The 22,736-nt window shown below is 41.2% G+C and overlaps 1 protein-coding gene and 1 pseudogene across 1 annotated transcript; one reads left to right on the top strand and one right to left on the bottom strand.

Moving 5' to 3' along the window:
- Nucleotides 1-743: 743 nt before the first annotated feature.
- Nucleotides 744-5,721, bottom strand: LOC139703192 (olfactory receptor 13H1-like; annotated as a pseudogene).
- Nucleotides 5,722-14,706: 8,985 nt separating this feature from the next.
- LOC139703258 (olfactory receptor 10V1-like) lies at nucleotides 14,707-15,645 on the top strand. The gene has a single exon (XM_071606337.1). The coding sequence runs from the start codon at nucleotides 14,707-14,709 to the stop codon at nucleotides 15,643-15,645; it is 939 nt and encodes a 312-aa protein (XP_071462438.1).
- The last annotated feature ends 7,091 nt before the right edge of the window (nucleotides 15,646-22,736 follow it).

Raw genomic sequence — 22,736 nt, forward strand, 5'->3', positions numbered from 1 at the left:
CCATGCTATCCAGAGCCACCAGCTCTGTCCACATCCCAGAATGGTGGGATCGGCTACATACTTGGAGTTTTCATTTATGGACATATGCGTCTACCACAGGTAAAGCTACCAGCCTCTTTGCTCACACCCAAGCATGGCCTAACCCTCTGTAGTAGATTGCAATGTTTTTCCCAGTTCTGAGTGTGTGTGTGTGTGTCGTGTGTGTGTGTGTGTGTGTGTGTGTGTGTGTGTGTGTGTGGTTGGAAATAAACCAAGGGGTGCTCTGCCACTGAGCTACATCCTCAGCCCTTTTTATATATAGCAGTTTATACTTTATGTCACTGAATCCTTGTTCTTAGGCCAGGCATGGTGATACACACCTGTGATCTCAGTGTCTTAGGAAGCTGAGGCAGGAGGATTGCAGGTTTAAAGCCAGCCTCTACGACTTGGCAAGGCCCTGAGCAACTTAGTGAGACCCTGTATCTAAATAAAATATTTTAAAAAGGGATGGTGTTGCTCAGTGGTTCAGAACCCCTGGGTTCAATTCCAGGTAACAAAATTTTTTTAAAAAATAAAAATAAATCCTTGTTCTTGTGTGTTATTCAGATGCTTTGCAAGCCCTTTTTCATTTTGGAAGTGTCTCTCAAAGATTCAAAGTTGCTAGGACAGCTAAAGTCCTTGAGCTATACTATCACCGCTGGGTGATAGTCTAAAAAAGCTAAGATTGATATCTTGTTCCAACATGCCATTGTGTCCTTGAGGCATCAGGATGTGGCCCTACAAGTTACTGTCCTGAGAGCAGCTTTCACATCTTTATTTCTCAGAGTGCAAATTAAGGGATTTAGCATAGGGGTCACTACTGCATAAAATATAGAGACAATTTTATCTCCATCTTGGGACTTTTGGGTTTGGGGTCTCACATAAATATATATTAGTGTCCCAAAGTAGATGGTGACCACGATCAGGTGAGAACCACATGTGGAAAAGGCTTTAAGCCTGGCCTCCTGTGGTTGGATTCTTAAGACAGCCCTGAGGATACAAAAGTAAGAGATAAGAATAAAAATTAAAGGTACTGGCATTGAAATGACAGCACATGCCATCATCATAATCTCTAGGGAAATGGTATTAGAACAGAGCGGTTTAAAGATGGCTTGGACTTCACAGGAGAAGTAATTGACTGCATTATGCCCACAGAAACTGACAGGAAACAGCAAAATAGGTATAATAGTGATCAGGAGGACTCTTATCCAGGCAACCAAAGCCATTAAAATACACCCTCAAGGAGACATGACTAGCTTATACCTGAGTGGGTCTGAAATAGCCACAAATCGGTTGTAAGCCATAATGGCAAGAAGGGAAAAACTCAGCCAGTGCCAAGAAGGCTCGGATAGCAAGCTGGGCAAAACAAAAGCTGTAGGAGATGGTGGGGAAGTTCTGCAATGAGTTCACCATGATCAGAGGCACAGCACTGGTGGAGAACAGAAGATCCAGCACAGACAAGTTACCAAGGAAGAAATACATTGGGTTGTGCAGCTGAGAGTTGACTCCAACCAAGAAAATGATCATACTGTTTCCTGCCAAAGTTACTATGTAGAGAAACATCAGTGCCCAAAAGAGAACACTCTGGGATGTTGGGTGCCTGGACAGCCCCATGAGAATGAATTCAGTCACTTTGGTGTGGTTTCCAATTTCCTGGTAATTCATTTCCTCTATCCACAGCTATAGGAAGGGAGAAAAAGCATAGGAATCAATTCTTTGTAAACTACCAAATTGAATAAAGCACATCAACCCTTGACACAAGCTCATTTCTGAGATTTTCAGCCCTTAGGCCTCCAGCAGCTTTAGTAGACCACCCCCAATCCTCCATCAAAAAGAACACAGTATTTAAGGAAGAGAGACTGGAGGTTACAGCAAGTTTTGTGGCCAACAAGCGTCCCATGTGCTTCCACACCAAGTTAAATGAGACCTGATCACAGATAGAAAGGGACTGCCTCATCATTCAAGGACAGAAGGATAACAGTATAGTGGCACTGAGTCAAAAAGAGAGAAGGAGAAACAGACAGTTGGAAGGTCAGGATATTTAGGGGAGGGATCCTTTGCTCACCTTCCTTCAAAAAAAAAAAATTTGGAAAACTACTCACACACAGGCATTTTTAAGCTAGTATCTGAAATTTGTCATGTTTAAATACTTGAAAAGATATGATTTCCTCTTACTGTGAATATTCATAATTTAAAACTACACCTTCATGGATATTCCTTGGAAAGACTTTGTTTACCCTTAGCAGTATGCATACCTGGGTTTGAAGAGTGGGCACTAAGAACATATATTCTGTCAAGGGCCACTGAAAGGGCTTGTTCCATGGAGAGCTCCTGGTGAAAAGGCTGCTGCCATGTCCTTCATCCCAGAACAGGCTACTCATTTTGGAAGGTGGTCACTTCTTGTTGCCATTAGGGCCAATGTTAACTTCATGCACGTATGCTTGAGTGAAAATACTGACCCTCCTCTCCCAGAGACTCCATCTGGAGGTCTAAGAGAAGTGGCTTCTTTGCATTCAAAGAACCCTGCAACATTGAGATATTGTCAATACTATTCCCAAGGAAAAGGTACCAACAAGCTCTTCACCAAGAACTCCACGGGTTGCATGTATTTCCAAAAATGTCATTCTAGCACCTCCCTGCCAGGTGTAAGATGAAATCATCAACAAATTATATCTGTGAGATGGCCTGAGCAGGTGACTTAAACCAACTCAAACACTCAGTGACAGTGGGGAGAAATTCAGACCAAGAGTCCCTTCCTGCTCTTGGCACCAAACTTTATTTTATTAAGATTAATTCTCCTTTAGGATGAGCATGATGAGCTTTTTGTAAACAACTGTCAAATCGTGAGTGCTTGCCCAAATTCAATGATTCTTTGGACAACCACAAAGTGTTCACTTACCTAAAGTATTAACTTCCAGTTCTCCTGGAGGGTGGGAAGAACTGCGGTCTCTGTTCAGAAAATGGTTTCCTTTGGACAGAGGCCAACAGACCCATCATTGGTGATGTTAAGGACCTAAGACCTGTATACATCAATAGTTAATAAATTATTTCTAATTGCTTCTTCAGAGATAAGGTGCTTCTCTCCTATTTCTGTAAAAGCAAGCAGTGAGCTAGGAAATGAATATGTGGACAGAGATGGATATTTCTTTTTTCCCAAGGGTATGAGCTAAAATTCACTCTCTTTCCATAACTATCAATATTTCCCAACAACTTGATGCCCAGATTCTGAGTTCCTCATGGGACAGGCACAAGAGACATCTCTCTAGTCACAAGTTTGCCAAGGATATCAGAGGCTTAGGGGATACCAAGAAAGTCATCTAAATCTGAGTTAATCTGTAGCCCTCCCTTGCAACCCATTGCCTACAGTTCAGAGTTGCAGCAAAGCCAAAGTAAGTAATATGAAAGTCCAATCCTCTTGCTAGAGATAAACAAAAGCCAAGTGTAACTGGCACATCTCCTGCTAGACTCACACTCTAGAAAGAGAGAGACTTCCTAGTCACATGTCTCACAAAGTGGCTCTAGAAAGTAATCACAACAGTCCAATCTTGAGGAAACAGAAAAGAATCTTGGCAAGAAAGCCTCAGGAGAAACAATTAGAAGTTTATGCCAGCCATAATACTGAAGTTGTGAGTAGCCTCTGTGGGCAGCCACAGTAAATGTGGTCCCTGGTGAAGCAAACAAACTGACTCTTTGAGCCAAAGAATTATAACAAATAACAAGTTCATGCTGCAATGTCACAGCCCAATGCAAGGGCTTTCTCCACTCCTTGTCCAAAGTTATATCTTAGGAGTACTCTTTAGACTCCTTCAGGAACCAGTGATTCTTATCTAGACACCAATATCAAACACACTGCCATTATTTATTCTGCATATCTTCTATGTCAGGGTCTGTGCTGGCTGCTGGGAGGAAGGCAAAGTCAACAAGAGTTCACAGACTAATAAGAAACTAAACACAGACATATAAAGCAGACATTAAGAATTAAGCATTAAAGTAGGACATGGTAGTGCCTGTAATCTCAGCTCCTGAGGAGTCTGAGGTAGGAGGATCACAAATTTGAGGCTAGCCTGGCAACATAGTGAGACCTTGTCTCAAAAGAGAGACAGAGAGAATTAAGCCTTAATTAAGGCTTAGGATTAAGACACATGAAAGGAAAACTGGATGGGCTGGGGCTGTGGCTCAGTGGTAGAATGCTCGCCTAGCACGTGCGAGGCCCTGGGTTCGATCCTCAGCACCACATAAAAAAATAAAATAAAGATACTGTGTCCATCTACAACTAAAAAACATTTTAAAAAAAGGAAAACTGGAGGCAACACTTGACTGAGGGGTGCAATTGAGCTGCAGCCAGAAAGATCACCAGAGTTCCAACTTCAACCCCACCACTTCCTGGCTGTGTGATTTGGGGTGAACTATGATACTTAATCTGTCTCACCTTTACATTTTATCTCTTCGACATGGAATGAATAATAGTAATTACCCTATTTCATTGTTTATAGGAATAACTAAAAGAATATATGTATAACTAATCCACAAGTACATGTTATGGTTTCGATATGAGGTGTCCCCCAAAAGCTCATGAATGAGACAATGCAAGAAGGTTCAGAGGAGAAATGATTGGATGATGAGAGTCTCAACCCAATCAGTGAATTAATCCCCAATAGGGATTAACTGGGTGGTAACTGTACGTGCATAGGGTATGGCTGGAGGAGGTGGGTGTTGGGGTGTGGCTTTAGGGTACATATATTTCATACCTGGAGAGTGGAGTATCTCTTTCCTTCCTGATCGCCATGATATGAGCTGTTTCCCTGCCACACTCTTGTACCATAATGTCCTGCCTCACCTTGAGCCCTGAGGAATGGAGCCGGCTGTCTGTGGACTAAGAGCTCTGAAACCATGAGGAGCCCTCAAATAAATCTTTTCTCCTCTACAGTTGTGCTGGTCAGGTCCTTTAGTCATAGCAGTGAAAAAGCTGACTAAAACAGCACAAGCATCCATTCAAGAAAAAGCCCAACACTGACCCACTCCTATAAGGGAGCTATGGCAATTCATACAGGGTTAGTCTATCATTAGCAACAACATGCAGAGTATCAACAGTCTACACCAGTACAGTTTCTTTGTCTCTCCTTTAATGCAGTTATTTAGCCCTACCATGTTCCCCATAGATGTTTAATATAAGTAGGTGGAATAAATTCTGGGAAATGTGAACTAGATCTAGTTCACATTTCCCAGAATTTATTCCACCTGCTCATTCCAGAAGTGAGAGTTCAGAGGTTAGAGAAGAAACACAGAAAAACGAAGTAGAAGAAAGATGCTGTGTGTTTAGTGTTCAACTTTGAGTAACTCATTTCCTTACTCTTAGGCTGATTTTCCATATCATTTCCCTACCTTCTGGACCTAGGATGCAACCTGGCATCAGGGCATGGTGGCAATGAGGCAGCTTTTACTAGTGAGAAAACGGCATAAGAGAAGGTGGAGAAAGGAGCCAAATAGAACAAAATCTCCATTGAATACTCCTTCTAGATATTCCCAATATCTCCCAAGTTCTCTCATGGGCCAGCAGTGCATGTAGACCGCATCCAGCAGGTGCATCTATCTCTTAATGGGTATTTGAGACACAGAAAGAAATCTAGAGGATGTTTTATAGCAGGAGGGTTTCAAATGATCCCACACCTGGACTGTCACCTGTAATTGGGAGCTATTGGTCATGTTTGTCACTATTCCAATAGAACATGCAGAAGAAATTGTCTTCAGAGAAAAAGAAGAATGAAATGGATGCAGAGTGATGAAAGACACAAAAAAGTAGAGAGTTCTGATGGTGTCTGGGTCTGGAAGCCCAGCTATAGTTCTGTCATACACTATCCCCAATCTGGTAGTCATAGAAATTCTCATGGTTTCCTGGGCTATTTGGAATTGGTTTCTGCTACTTTTGACCAATAAAATCCTAACTAGTGCATCTGTTAACTCTTCCTTAGAGAACAAGGTATTGGGAGATAAAAGGACTACAGCAGACACCATTCATTCTAGTCTTTCAGGCAAAATTAAGAGAGTCAAAAAATAGAGTCTCTGGGTTCTACTTTGCCAGCTAAGAAATCTGGTTAAATGTGAACAGCCCAGGACACTGAAAGAAGAGAAGTACTTTTAAAGACCCCTATGAACTTGTCCTGGGAAGAACTTACCATGTCTCTTCCTTGCTGGCTATGATTCATTGAATTGTGTCCACCAAAAGATCTTTCCACACCCTAACTCCTAGAACCTGTGAATACAATTTTATTTGGAAACAGAATCTTTGCACATGTAATCAAATTAATATGAGATCATTATCATGGGCCCTAATCCAATATGACTGGTTGGACTATAAAAAGAGGAAAGTTAGAGATAGACTCATTCAGGGAGGCAGCCATGCAACAACAGAGATAAAGATTGGAATGATCTGTCTAACATCTAAAAGCCAAAGAACACCAAAGAATGACAGCAACCACCAGAACCTAGGAGAAACAAGGAAGGACTGTTTTTACTATAAGCCTATGGAGAGAGTATGGCCCTTCCAATTCCTCGTTTTGGGATTTTTTTTTTTTTCAGTGACCAAAATACCTGACCAGAAAACTTAGAGGAGGAAAAGTATTTTGGACTCACAGAGAATTGAGAGCACCACATAACATAGCTAGCAGAAAATCCTCAGAGTTTCTGGTAAGAAACAGCCGCTGTTTTCTAGTTTGCTGCTGAACCTACTTTCTCTATAACTTATATTTCACTTGTAGTTTTAGGAGAAGGCTAGGAAGAGGACTTAGATTCATACTATCAAGTCACTGTCTTGTCCAAAACTTGTAAGTACTTATTGTGCTATTGTACCAAAGTTAAAATGCCCTTATTAATTAGGATGATACACAAGTGCTATGTTTTATAGATTCAGATAAGGTAAGAGCAGTGGTGGTAACATTTTTTAATATTCATAACTCCTACGCCCCCCAAAAAAGAAAGAGAATAGAATAACAAAACCAAAAACCCAGGGCAATGTCCACCATACAACTAGATAACAAGGTATTCTCATGAATGCCAAAGGCTGGGATGGCTGGGACCAAGCCTGGCACAAGCCTCTGTAGAATCTTAGCATCGGAGGAAAGGAAGCAAGGAAGCACCTGGTGGATCTAGAACTCCAATACTGACCTACCTTAAGGCAATTCTAACTATGGTTGCCACAAATAAAAGATTAGAAATGAAAAGAACCTACTGATACGTAGCTAACATTTTTAAAACACAAAGAGACTGTAATTTGTAAGCTCAACTGAGAAAAAAATAATAACCAGATTGTTTCATCACATTTTAACCCAATACATAGAGATGGTTTTATTGAGGAGAACGTAGTGTCCAGGTCATGCAATTGCTATGGCTTCCTCACTCCCTCCAGGGGCAGCGGAGTTTTTCTCCAGAAAGCACAAGTATTAGCTAAGAGGGAAAAGGAATGATGAGATCCCCAATTGGGAAAACATTCTTGCATATTGGGCACTCCTATTTATAAACAATTTGGAAGTTGAGAATTTGGGGAAATCTGGAGGGTCAATAAATGGCACAACTCTTCCCTGCCAGAGTGAGTTCTCAGGCCACTGAGAAAAACCATAGTCATGCCAGCTCCACATTGGGAAAGGCTGGTTGGTGGATGCAGCCTGCTATGGGAACTAAATAGGTTTGTTAATTACCTACATGTCCCCTTGTCTGGGCTTGAAACAACCCATTGCAGGAAGATGTTGGGTCCACACTGCAAGTTCACGTCCCCAGTACTGTTACTTCTTCCAAGCTGGATGAAAAGGAAAGGAAAAAAAACAATCACCTGTATTCAGAACTTTTGAAAAATTAACCACTTGATCAAGAAATGTGGACCCACTGCATACTTCACTGCATGTCCATAGGGCATGTGTTGTACCTGTGGCCAAAAGTTTATTCATTTTTTCCTCCACATTTTTACTGGTGCATTAAAGTTTTACATAATGTGGAATTTGTTGTTACATATTAGTATATGCATACCATATAACAATATGATTTGATCAGTATCTCTCCCTAGCACCTCCACTCTTCTCATCCCCTAGTAAAAGTTTACACTTTATTCTATTTTCCAAACCCAAATTATTTCTAGCCACCATTGCCCAACATATCTCATGAGAGGTCCTGCAACAAGATCAAATGACAAGTATTGCATTCTGTAATAATAAAAATCCAGAGTTGGGGTTATGGCTCAGTGGTAGAGTGCTTGCTTGGCATGTGTGAGGCACTGGTTCGATTCTCAGCACTGCATATAACTAAATGAATAAAAATAAAGGTCCATACATCTAAAAATACATATGAATTTTTTTAAAAAATACAAAAGAAAAATCCAACCTACAAGATATCCCACAATTAATTTTCCTGGGGAAACAATAAACTTTAAGATTCTCCTCACAGAAAAGCAAAGCAGGAGGCATCACAATACCAGACCTCAAATTATAGTAAAGAGCTATAGTTAAAAAAAAAAAAAAAAAAAAGCATGCCATTGGCACCAAAATAGGTATGAAGACCAATGCAATAGAATAGAAGACATAGAGGGAATCACACATGAATATAGTTATCTGATACTAGACAAAGTTGGCAAAAATGTACCTTGGAGAAAAAAATAGCTTTTTTAACAAATGGTGCTGGAAATTTTTGAAATCCGTATGTTGTGGAATGAAATTTAACCCCTATCTTTTACCCTGTGCAACATTCAACTCAAAGTGGATCAAAGACCTAGGAATTACACCAGAAACCCTGCAACTTCTAGAAGAAAATGTAGGCCCAACACTGCAATATGTCAGCACATGAACCAATTTCCTCAATAAGACTCCTAAATCACAAGAAATAAAATTAAAAAATCAATGTGGGATGGCATCAAATTAAAAATCTTCTTCACAGCAAAGGAAACAAGACTGTGAAGAGGGAACCTACAGAATGAGAGAAAATATTTGCCATCTACATCTCAGATAGAGCATTAGTCTCCAGAATACATAAAGAACTCAAAAACAGGGGCTGGGGATGTGGCTCAAGCGGTAGCGCACTCGCCTGGCATGCGTGCGGCCCAGGTTCGATCCTCAGCACCACATACAAACAAAGATGTTGTGTCTGCCAAAAATAAATATTAAAAAAAAGAACTCAAAAACAACACCAAAAAAAATAACCCAATGAATAAATGAGCAAAGGAACTGAACAGGCACTTCACAGAAGAAATACAGTCAATAAATAAATATATTTATTTATATATCAATTAGAGAAATGCAAATTAAAACTACACTGAGATTCCATCTCACTCCAGTCAGGATGTCAATTATCAAGAACACAAGTAACAATAAATGTTGATGAGGATGTGGGGAAAGAGGCACACTCATACATTGTTGGTGGGACTGCAAATTGATGCAGCCAATATGGAAAGCAGTATGGAGATTCCTTGCAAAACTGGGAATGGAACCACCATTTGACCCAGTTATCCCAGTCCTCAGTACATACCCATAGGACTTAAAATCAGCATACTACAGTGACACAGTGACACAGTGTCACAGCCATATAAATGTTTATAGCAGCTCAATTTCCAATATCTCAACTATGCAACCAGCCCAGTGCTGTTCAACAGGTGAATGGAAAAAGAAAATGGTATATATACACAAGAAGAATAACACTATGGCATTTGCTGGTAAATAGATGGAGCTGAAAACTATCACGCTGTGAAACAAGCTAGGCCTAAAAAGTCAAAGGTCAAAATGTTTTCTCTGATATGCAGAAACTAATCCAAAATAAGGCGGGGAGGCAGTTAAAAAAAAAAGAGAGAAAGGGAAAAAGAGTGGGTAATTTCATCAAACTAGAGGAAAAATCAGTAAAATAGACAATGAGGGTTGAGGAGGAGGAGGAAAGAATGGGAAAGAAAACAACAGTGGAATGAATATGACCAAACTTTCATGGTGGGTCCCAGTCACACACAAAAATAGACTATCATGGATTAAAGACGGATCAGTGGAGTAGGTGGAGGGGAGCAGGGAGGAGGAAGTGCTGGTGACTGAATCAGAGTGAATTAGGTTCCATGCTTTTGTGATTATGTGAAGGTGTATCCTGGTGTTATATCATAACTAAAAAGAATTCAAAAATTCTTAAAATTTTATAAAAGATTCTCCTCACAAATTCAAGTTCAAAGACATTAGAGAAAAGCCTAAATTTTTTGAGTTAAAGTAGAAAGAAATTGAAGTCCTAATTCATTCTCTCAAATGTCCCCTCTTGTCAGACTCAAACAGAGGTTCTGAGTGGTTTGTGGAGCCAGAGATTTGCATTTTGAGCCACTATCCACAGGAATGGGTGCTATGCATTCAGTGCCAATTCACTGTTACTCATTATCACTGCTTCAGAATGTCTAGGAATTACTCCAAGACAGAAGCCCCAGTTAAATTAGGTCTCATTTGAGGCACTTTTCTTTTAAAGCGTTAAGTTTATATTTGATACCTCTTCCTTTCCATTCCCTGCTTCAGGCCTCATGGCAAGGTATCGATGATACTAGAGCTGCCTGCTACAAGAGCCCCATATTTCCATGAGCAGGCACTGTCAGCTTCCAAGTGCACATGGTTTTCTGCTGTTTGCCAGCTTAGCTCAGGAAGGATCAGTGACTTTGTAACCAGTCCACATTTCCCACGTATAGGGCAAGACCACATCATGGAGCTTTTCCCAAAGCCTGTTCTGTGGGTGCTTAGAACAATAAGGTTTCCATGGCCTTTGTTGCTATTAAAAGCAGTAGGCCTTTAGTTTTAGAAACTGTGACCAAGAGAAGAGAGAGATCAGAGAGGAGGATGGAAGAAGAGGAACGTGATAGAGCTAGGAAAGTGCCACATGCCCAACTTGGAGTGTTGGAAGCCCCTTGTTGGGTGGACGCAATGACAGAAAGTACCAGAATGATTCAAGGTAGATTTGTGTGATTGTAAGCTCAAACCGGGCTGTTTGGAATCTCTGTTTTGGGATATGTAAAGGGGCTAGGAAGGAAGCCACCTCACTGTTGCTGCCTAGAACCCAGCAGTGTTGCTGGCCCTCCAAGGAAGTAAAAGCTTCCAAGACATGAGAATGGCTTTGGCTGATTATTACACAGAAGATTAGGCAGCTTGGTAGTGTTACTCTTGAGGTTCCATAATTCATTCCCCATGTCACTCACTCAATGGAGTAAGCCACTTTGATGACCATGAGTTTGAAGACTACAATGGAGACCTTGAGATCCCCACCCATACCATCTCGTAGTTATGACACAAATGCACAGAATCTCAGCAGGGGGGAGGGTGGTACCTAAGAGGCCGCCAGTCTCAGGTTCCACTCCTCTAGCATGGCTTGATCACTGAATTGCACCCAAGCCAAACTCATAAGTTTTCTGCCTCTCAACTCAGCCTGGCAGCCTCTTCACACAGTGGTAACTGCATAATTGGAACTACAATTGTGGCAGATTTGACTTAAACAACATTGTCAAGACCTGCAGCATATGCAAGATTTACAAATAAAATAGTAGCCATTAGGGTTTAGGTTTGAATTCAGATGTGTGACCTAAGGAGACGGTACCCTCTGTGTCCTCACCTCTCCTAGGACTTCCTGAGTCCTGCTTTCACTGCTATTAAATGCAAGTTACAGACTGGGGCAACTCCTCTAAGGATACTTCCCATCCTAACAGTCATCAGCAATACTTCAGAGGGCTGTTCCCTGTGGTCCATACGGGCTGGAAAGCCACCATCTGGGCTCTGGGAAGCTGTGTTGCCAGGTTCTAGCCATTCAGTCATGCCACTACTCCCCTAAGGATGGGCTCTTCATCCTTCTTAGGATTGCCAACAGCAGCAAGATCTCTAGCAGGATTGTTCCCCAGGTTTCTACTTCAGGCATCAATCTGGCTCTCCAAGGTAACCCTAGGCCTCTTCTCTAGGACTATTCAGTGACATGAAAAAGGAGCAGAAAAGGACACCCTAGCAGCCTTCACAGTCTGGCCGCTGCTCTGTGCTCTATGCTGGGATATGCTTTATACCATGGAGTATAATAAGAAAAAATAGCAAACTGTTTCAATGTCAAAGTAGTAATGGTGATTAAATTATGATTACCTTCAGTATTTTTTATTTGATTTCATTTATATATTATTAATATATATGTGCTATTAATATTTTATTTTATCACAATAAATCAAATTGTAATGCATCCATCCTATGCAATGCAGCAGTTAAAAAGAATGAAGTAAATCACTATGTGCTTTTTGAGAACCTGTACCAGACATATTAATACATGGCTTATTCCAAGAATAAGAGCAGTGTGTATATTATGATCTCATTCATATTTTAATGTGTGAGTGTGCTGATTATATATGTTTATATGAGTGTGCCTGTTTGTGCATGTGTGAGTATGTGCAGGTGTGTGTCTTTACGTGTCTGTATACATATGATTGTGTGACTATGTGTACATATGTGTGTGGTGCATATGAGTCCATTAGTGTGCATTTCTTTGCGCAAGACAGATGGAAAGGAAATGCTGCTTACTGCTAAGAATGGTTCTCTCTGAAGAGTAGGGGAAAGGACTGAAGGAGCAGAAACTTTGACATTGATTTTCACTTCTTACTTGTGTTTGGATCATATGTAACTTTTACTAACATCTTTGTACTTTTCAGTATTTTTAAGGTTTAGGGTGCAATAAAACAAAGCAATCCCCACATCTCTGCAGCACACTGACATGCAAGAAAAGGGTGAAAGTGATGGGGTGTAGCAAAGCTAAAGCCAAGACAGACACAAAAAAAAAAACAAGAAGCATATTTTTCACTCATAGAGTTTTCAAGGGAGGATGAAGGGGGTCTTGAGAAGGTTGAGCATGTGCAGAGTGGGAAGCTGAGCTTGGTCACAGAAGGAGTGTGATCTCAGGCTGGGTTGGCCTCTATCAGGACAGAGGACTTCAGACAGGAACTTATTGTGGGTTTTAGGACAGGGCCAGCAAGTGGGGAGAGGACCAAGGGGTGGGTCACCAGGGAAAGGTTTTGTGACCATCTACTTTGAAGTGAAGAGTGGACACATTGTTCTCTAGGGATCTGTCCATCTCAAAGACTTCAAGTGCAACTGACTGGGAAACAAAAACCGCAACCACCATCTATACCAAGCAAAGCTATCATCAAAATTGGTTTTGTGGTTTCATTGGCCCCACACTGAGCCTCAGAGTTTCCAGTAGAAACACTGTGTCCTGAAGAAGTAAGCTCATTTAGGTGGCAACACCATCCCCACAGGGCCCTTAACCCTTATTAATTCTTGATTTGCTAAATCTCTAAAATCTTTAGAAACTTTTTTCTATTTATCTGTGAAAATGGATGCACAAGAATAAATTAGAGGCTGAAAATAAGGTTTCCTGTTTGTAACTTAGGTCTTTTCAAGGCAAGGAGGAAGTGAATGTCCCTGAAATCTGGGAAGCAAATCAACCAGAGGTATGTCACATTCCACTCCCCATTGTCCCTGACCTCTCTTGACTCTGTCCTGGTCATTCCTACCCTGCAACCCGGCCCAGCCCTTTGCTCTCTGTTCTTCTCTATGCCTGACCTGGAACTAATCGTGGAAGATGCAGAAATGAGCAACAAATATTAATTCAACATTTATTTATACTTCTAACAGGTGCTAGCCTCTATGTGAGAGGCAGAATAAGACCATTCTTGCCATCCTGAAGCTCACAAACTACTGAAGTGGACAGAAAAATAAAGAATTACAGAATTTTCTCAGCACAGTAGCACATGCCTATAATCCCAGCAGTTCAGGGTGCTGCAGCAAGAGGATCTTGGGTTCAAGGCAAGCCTCAGCAATTTAGCAAGGCCCTAAGTAACTTAGCGAGACCCCATCTGAAAATTAAAAGGGCTGGAGATGAAATTCAGTGGTTAAGTACCTCTGGGCTCAAACCCAATACAAAAAAAATTATAGAACTTAGTGATAAACAACATGATTGGGGAAGCCCAGAGTACTATGGGAACATAGGGAAGGGACCAACCCATCTGAGCAACTGAAGAGGCCAGGGAAGGTGTCTAGAAGGAGGTACCACATAAAACTAAGGCTTCCCTGCAATTGAGGAGCCCAAACAGTGGAAAGGTGGCAGTTACTGCAGGTTATGTGTCCTTCCTTTCTACTGTACTGTTCACAGCCTGTCAGCTGCAGGAATCTTGGGAGTTTGGTAGTGGTAGTAAGGATAATATAACTAATGCACAGAGTCAAAAGTGTGTAAGATGAACTAACCAAACCTTCCTTCCTACAGGAATTTCCTACAGCAATGTCAGTGACCCTGCAGGCCCAGTCTCCATTTCAACCTACTGATTTCATCAACCTTAGCCTCTCACTCCCACCGCACACAATTCTTCAAAATGTAGGACAGTTCGGATAGAAACAGTGTCATTTGGTCTATGAAAAATAACTTCATATTAGAATTCCCTCATCTTGGTTCATCTTTGTAATAACTCAGCAGGTGAACCAAAGTGACCTCATGTCAGCAGTTCTTCATTCTCCATGAAGAGTGGGCAGAACTGGAAAGCTAATAGAATGAAAGCAAAGGCTAAGCCTAAAAACGCTGGCTGCACTCCCATCTGTGGAAAGAGCTCCATAGCGTCCCACAGCTTGGAGAATTGCTAGCAAGCTGTTCTTTTCAGCCCAGGAATTCTATAAAGGAGAATATAGGATGGACACATTGCAGAAAAACCACACCTTAAGCTCTGAGTTTATTATCTTGGGCTTTGGGGACTTGGAAGAACTGAAAATCTTCTTTTTTGTACTCTTTCTAGCCATGCACCTCATCACCCTAGCAGGACACACAACTATTGTGCTCATCACCCTCATTAACACCTGTCTCCAGACCCCCATGTATTTCTTTCTCCGGAATCTGTCCACCATTGAAATTTGCTATATATTAGTCATTGTCCCCAACATGCTTGCCAATTTCCTGTCCAGGAACCAGCGGATTCCCTTCCTGGGCTGTGCCTTGCAAATGCACCTCTTCATCGCCCTGGGTGGAGCTGAGTGTTTCCTGCTGGCTGCTATGGCCTATGACCGCTTTGTGGCCATCTGCAACCCCCTGCGCTACACACTCATCATCACGAGGGCCCTCTGCCTGCAGATGCTGGTTCTTGCATGCATCAGTGGCTTTGCACTCTCACTCACCCTTACCACACTCATATTCCTCCTGCCCTTTTGTCAGTCCCATGAGATTAATCATTTCTTCTGTGACATTCCTGCCGTGCTATTCCTGGCCTGCTCTGACACACGAGCCAATGAGATTGCAGTCTTTCTTGTCTGCATGCTCATCCTGCTGATTCCCTTCTTGCTGATCCTGCTCTCCTATGGATTCATTATTGCTGCCATCCTCAGAATCCACTCTGCTGAAGGCAGGAGCAAAGCCTTCTCCACCTGTGCTGGCCACCTGTTGGTGTCTCTTCTACACTATGGTTGTGCAATATTCATTTACATTCGCCCCAAATCCTGCTACACCCCAGAACAAGACAAAATTGTGTCCTTAATCTACACCAATGTAACCCCCATGCTCTACCCTATGATCTATAGTCTGAGGAACAAGGAAGTAAAGGGTGCCCTGAAGAGACTCCTGGAGAGCCCCAACCGATGAAGCAATAGCCCATCAAGTAGAAGGGGATGATGTGGCCCACCAGGAATGACCTGACCTCTTTCAAGAATCCAGTCATCTCACTATGCACCTTGTGGACCCATGCCTCCCTATGAGGACTTCTCCATGGTTCTCACTGCCCCCTTTTCTGGGTGGTCAGAAACATGGAACAGATCCTAAGGTTTTCTGGGACATGGCAGTCCTGCAGTGTTTGTAGATGTTTTTTGCCCCCTCATGGGGGATTCCATTTGTCATCTGGAGCACTGTCAGAAATGTGGACACTGGCAAGCAGAAGGTCACTAGAGGACCCAAACAAAACTTCTTTGGCCACAGAGCCAGGAGGGATAGAAATAGAAGGAGTTCCCAGAACCAAATAAGGTAAAGTAAAGCAGAAAGGCAAAGCCAGCTCAGTCATAGAATTCCTGCACCACCAGAAAATAACCTAAACATTACCTGATATACAGCAGTGCAAACTGAAGCAGTGGCACTAGCATTAATAGTAGCCTATGATGTCACTTCTACTTCTTGGCCAACTGATGCCCCTTCGTCCTTCAAATCTCAATCAAAGACTTAGTTGTTCCCCAAAGCCCATGAAACCTGCTCCTTCCTGACCCACCCAGCATACCCAGCTGCCCCTCCCCTGTGACCTCATGTATATCATTTAATGCTGAAATGGCTTTTCTGCCTCCCTTACTGTTCCTAGAAGCCCCTTGAAAGTGAGAACTATGATTAATCTGTGTCATCCCAGTGTATGGCACATAATCAATACTCATTAAAGATCGTTGAACTTAACTATGCATCCCCATGAGTGATTCAGGGACAAAGGTCAGGTGTACTAATCCCAAGAAAGGGCTTGTTGTCTCCAATCCACCCCACAGATTGGACTAGATGCCTTGAATTCCTGTGTTTCCCTCCACTATAGTACTTAGCAGGAAATATTTCTTGAATAAATTAATGAGCACCTCGAGTATACCAGGTACTGGGTTTGATGATGGGTATACAAAGAATTTTAAGACAAGGTCTCTGTTCTCAAGGAGCTCACAAATTAATCTGAGTTACTAGGCACTAAAACAATTCATTTTAATACAATAATTACTTTTTATTTCTTCACAAAAAGGGATGAATCATCCATACCATCAAATCTAGGAACACCTACATGCTGTTAAAAGGGTCAAGAAACAGGGAGCCTAGGTCCTTGATGGGTCTTTCACTGAGCAAATAAAACACTACCAAGACACCTTCCTCTGGACTCTGTTCAATCAACAATATATTTCTTTATGGATTGAATGAAAAAGAATTCCCACATGAGGCATGAAACAGAAATCCTATAAACATCAACTGTAACTTCCTACTGTTTCCACCATCATGCCTAGGTGATGACCCTGCCCTCGGGGCCACAGCTCAGGACACAACTGGGCCCTTCCACATTGCCCGTCCTCCTTCAAGCTACACTCTCCCCTTCAGAGCAGGGCAATGCTGCAGCTTGGAATGGACAGGGTAGCAAAAGGGGCACTAGCATGAGGTGCTTTCAGAGAAATTTAATGACAATTTCAGGTTGCTCAAAGGAAGTTGAAGTGGTAGCTGAATTAAATCTGTGTGACTTTGGAGAGAGAAAAATAAAATGAGAGCAGAAAAAAGAAATATAAGAACAAGATAGACAGAGATGGAAATAGTTACTGTCTGAGCAAGTTTAGGTAGGTGTTCCTCCTTCTCTCACTTCAAGAAACATTAGGTCCCTCTGGTCACATCTGTAAATCCTCCCCTAATTTTAAAATAAACCAGTAAAATTTTGACAACTATTGAAGATTTATGAAGCGTAATTTTTTTTTCTCTTGGTGTTGGGGATTTAACCCTGGGGTAGGGGACATTTAACCACTGAACCACATCGCCAGCCCTTTGTTATATTTTATTTAGAGACAGGGTCTCGTTGAGTAACTTAGAGTCTTGCTAAGTTGCTGGGACTGGCTTTGAACTCACAATCCTCCTGCATCAGCTCCCAAGCCACTAGGATTACAGGTGTGTGCCACAATATCCACTAAGGATAGATGTTTTAATATTATTTTCTCTACTTTTGATTAGATATCGGATCTTCATTTTTAAAAATGTTTTAAAAGCTAAACACTATTGACTAGTCACTTTTTAAAATATTTTTTAACTTGTAAATGGACACAATGTTTTGTTTATTTATTTTTATGTGGTGCTGAGGATGAAATCCAGTGCCTCACATGTGTGAGGCAAACCCTCTACCACTGAGCCACAACCCAAGCCCTTGACTAGGGCTTTTGTCTACTTGCATAGAATACCCTTGCCTTCAATCTCTCTCTCTCTCTCTCTCTCTCTCTCTCTCTCTCTCTCTCTCTCACACACACACACACACACACACACACACACACACACACTCAGATGCACATAGTCTTTTGAAAAGGATAGACTGGTAATTAGGCAGTCTGGCAGCAGTTAGTAGGAAGAGGTCCCTTCCACTCAGAAGCACTGCATAGATTGGGCTCTGGGGTGAAAAGGGAATGAACACCATCAAAAGGGCCATCTCACGCCAGTCAGCATGGCAGTTATCAAGCATACAGACAACAGTAAATGTTGGCAAGAATGTGGGGGGAAAGGCACACTTACACATTGCTGGTGGGACTGCAAATTGGTGCAGCCAATATGGAAAGCAGTATGAAGATTCCTCAGAAAACTTGGAGTGGAACCACTATTTGACCCAGCTAACCCACTCCTTGGTCTATACCCAAAGGACTTAAAATCAGCATACCACAGTGACACAGCCACATCAATGTACATAGCAGCTCAATTCACAATAGCTAAAGTATGGAACCAACCTAGATGCCCCTTAAGTAGATGAATGGATAAAGAAACTGTGGTATATACACAATGGAATATTATTCAGCATTAAAAGAGAATAAAATCATGGCATTTGCAGGTAAATGGATGGAGTTAGAGAATATCATGCTAAGCAAAGTAAGCCAATCCCAAAAAACCAAAGGCCAAATGTTCTCTCTGATAAGTGGATGCTGATCCATAATGGGGGGGCATGGGAAAAATGGAGGAACTTTGATTGGGCAAACGGGAGGGAGGAAAGGGGAGGGGGCTTTGGGGTAGGAAAGACGGTGGAATGAGATGGACATTGTTACCCTAGGTAAGTGTATGATTGCACATATGGTGCTACACTACATCATGTACAACCAGAGAAATGAAAAGTTGTGCTGCAATTGTGTACAATGAATCAAAATGCATTCTGCTGTCTTATATACCTAATTAGAATAAATAAAAATTTACCAAAAACAGAGCCATCAATGGCAGGTGGCTTGTCAATCTGGATGAAAGTACCTGCAACACCAGCTGAGCTTCTCAAAGCAGAGTACCCCCACCCCTGCTGTTCCCAGATGGTCCTGACCCCTCAGAGTTATCTTTTACTGTCCCCAAATTGTAGGAGGAGGGATCAGAGAAAACCAAGGATGCAAGGCGCAGAGTAGTGGGGGACTTCCTGGGTCCAGCACAAGAGCCCTCAGGGGGCTGGAGGCCTTTAGTGGCCTCCAACAGGAAGGGCAAGGCCAGGCCCACCAGCCCTCACAGGTAGGGCCAGACCCTCCCATGGTCCTCATCAAGTGGGCCAATGCCACCACCCCCTCCCCCTCCCCAGAGGGATAGCTCCACTCAGGCATTATTTCTAAGAAAGGGACCCAGGAATCAGGCCAAAGAAAGGAAACAGTCTTCTCAACACACAGGTAAGAAATAGTGCCAACCTGACCTCAGGTGGACTAGGGAGAGTGATTAGATGGAAGTTGAGATAAGAGATGAGGATGCTGTGGAAATGCCTCTCACCAAGACAGAGAAAGGAGAAAGAAACATTTGGAGAGTGGGGTAAACACAGTGAGTTTGGTTAGCGGTTGGTTGGTTTTAAGTTGCCCATGGGGCATCCACGTTCACATAACATACCGTCAACCCTCTAGGTATGCAGATGCAACGAACCTCAGGTCAAAAGTACTCAAAAAATTATATCTGTACTAAACATGTACAGACTTTTTTATTATTCCTTAAGCAACACAGCCTAAAAACTGTTTCTATAGTATTTTTATTGTATTCAAAATCGTAAGTTGGGCTGGGGATATAGCTCAGTTGGTAGAGTACTTGCCTCCTGGAGCACAAGGGCCTGGATTCAATCCCCACCACCACCAAAAAACCATAAATACTCTAGAGATCATTTAAAATATACAGAAGGATATGCACAGAATACGGTCAAATATGATATAATTTTACATGAGGATTTTAGTATCTTGGGGGGTCCTAGAACCCATCCCCTATAGAAATCAAGGAACGGTTACACTGGTTTGAAGCTCAGAAATTTAAGATCTTGAGGATCTAGCAAAAAGCTATATGTTTAGTAATCATTGTCCTTGAATTTATATATCCTGACTCTGCTACCTCTTAGGCTTAATCATTAAAGACTCTGCCTAATGTGTCTTAAAATATACTTATTATGTTCTGAACAAGTCATCTCTAATTTCAAAACACAAAAGATGTGATTGCCAGAGTGTTTGGGCTAGGACTTGTGCTGTGGCGAGGAGGGGCCATCTTTTGCCGAGCATTTCCTGTGTGTCTATATGTGTTTATTCAAACAAAAGTGTACATGAGTAATTGGAATGGATGGAAGGAAAACATCTCATTGTGTAATGTTGATGAAAGCTGATGAAGCAAGCTATCAGTTGCTCTCTAGAGGAATGACTTTCAAGATACGATGAGAACTATGTGTAGAATTTAGAAAGGGTTACCTTTAGGAAGCAACTCAAAGCCACAGAGACAGAATTGTGCAGCATTGGCCCCGTGATGTCTAACCTGGCCCCAAGCTTCAAGTGACTTCAGAGACTTCATCATAGCACAGTATTCCTCATTGCATTAAAAAGAGGTGCCAATTAGAAAAACTTTCAGAGTAAAAATTCAGCCCCAAATGAATTGTACAGGATAATTAAAACTTCAGCCAAGTATTTCACTTGGGAACTAATTAGAAGTTTTTCTCACCAATTGAATAACTTTCTGGACGTGTTTTTTTGTTTGTTTGTTTGTTTGCTTGCATGCAAATGTAACACATTACAGTCACTGTTCTGCACACTAAACAGGAATCAGCTTATTTTCCCAGAAATATGCCACCTTTTCATCTTTAATGGTAAGATTGGTTGATATTTATTTTCTTTTCCAAAGTTGCCTATATTTTCTATGATATAATAAAATATACATATTTGAAACCCTATATCTAATAAAAGGCATAGTAGAGATACAATGGAATTCTAAAAAAAAAAAAAAAAAGAGGTCATGAAATGATGGATAGATGGATGATAAAGAACAAAAGGGGAAAATAGGAAATAATAAGCAGTATAGTAGATTCAAACTTGACAATATTACCAATTGCATGAATAGTAAATTCAAATGTTTTAATTAAAAAGCAAATTGTAGGGCTGAGGTTGTGGCTCAGCTGCGGAGTTCAATCCTCAGCACCACATAAAAATAAATAAATAAAATAAAGGTATTATGTCCATCTACAACTAAAAAACAAAATATTTTTTATAAAAAAGCAAATTGTCAGATTGAATGAAAAAGCAAAACAAAACTATGTACTAAGCATCAGAAATTCACTTTAAAGGGCTGGGAATATAGCTCAGTGGTAGAGTCCTTGCCTAGCCATACAAGGCCCTGTGTTCCATCCCCAGGACTGCAAACAAAAATAGAAAGGAAGAAAAAAAGAAAAGAAATTCACTCTAAATATGAAGACATAGGTATGGTAAAAGGAAAGAGATGAACTATGCAAACTTTAATCATAAGAAAGCTTGACTGGCCATATTAATAGTCAAAGTACATTTCAGAACAAGAAATATGATAGGATGGAGGACATTTGCTAAAGATAAAGCAGTCAATACATGAAGAAACATAGTAACTTTAAATATGTATGCACTATATATAACAGAGTTTCAAAATACATGGAGTAAAACTCACAGAAAAGAAAGGAGAAATAGATAAATACACAATCACAGATGAATATTTTAACACTCTTCATTTAGCAACAAAATTGATAGAATAATATTGCAGAAAATCAGAGACAGAAGACCAAATTAAAATTTACATATGTAATAGGAAAGAAGTAATTTGAACTAAATGAATAAAATGTAAAATAGATAAAGAATACAGAAAAAATCCATGAATCTGAAAGCTTTTTTAAATATTTTTTGTAGTTGTAGATGGACAGCATACCTTTATTTTATTTGTTTATTTTTATGTGGTGCTGAGGATTGAGCCCAGTGCCTCACTAGGCAAGCACTCTGCCACTGAGCTACAACCCCAGCCCCGAAACCTTTTTGAATGCCAACAAAACCGATATAAAGAATAATCAGGGGCTGAGGATGTGGCTCAAGTGGTAGTGCGCTCGCCTGGCATGCGTGCGACCTGGGTTCGATCCTCAGCACCACATACAAACAAAGATGTTATTTCTGCCGAAAATAAATAAATAAATAAATAAAGAATAATCAGTGAATATTAGAAATAATATTTATAAATAAGTTTACCAATTTAAGATGAAATGAACAAATTCCTTGAATGACACAAATGGCTAAAACTGATCTGTGAAGAAGTAAAAAACCTGAGTAGTCCTAAATCTATGAAAGATGTTGAGCATGCTTAGGTCCACATGACTTTGCTGATCAATACTATGTACTATTTAAAGGAGAAATAGTATCAATTGTCAGGAGCTGTCCTGGATGCAGACACCTTTAAGTCCTGATGTACCAGGTTTTGACCAATTATTGCCTTCAGTCTGGCACGGCAGTGCCAGGTCACAATAACTTGGGGTTACCCCACTCAGATAATGAGGTGTGGCTCCAGGTGTAGGCATCATCCGCGGGGGGTTGACATACACTCACCTGTTCCTTTGTAAACCTGACCCCTTGCCTGATTTGAATGGCTTCTCCCTAATAAAAGGGTTCAGCACGTGCTCCTCTCTCTCTCTCTCTTGCCTGCCTTGCCCCCCTTGTGGGAACTGCAGTCGAGGAGCAGTCACTGAACCCAAAGAAAAGGTAATCTCTGTGTCTGTG

This window comes from Marmota flaviventris, chromosome X, assembly GCF_047511675.1.
Source record: "Marmota flaviventris isolate mMarFla1 chromosome X, mMarFla1.hap1, whole genome shotgun sequence".
Classification (NCBI taxonomy): Eukaryota; Metazoa; Chordata; class Mammalia; order Rodentia; family Sciuridae; genus Marmota; species Marmota flaviventris.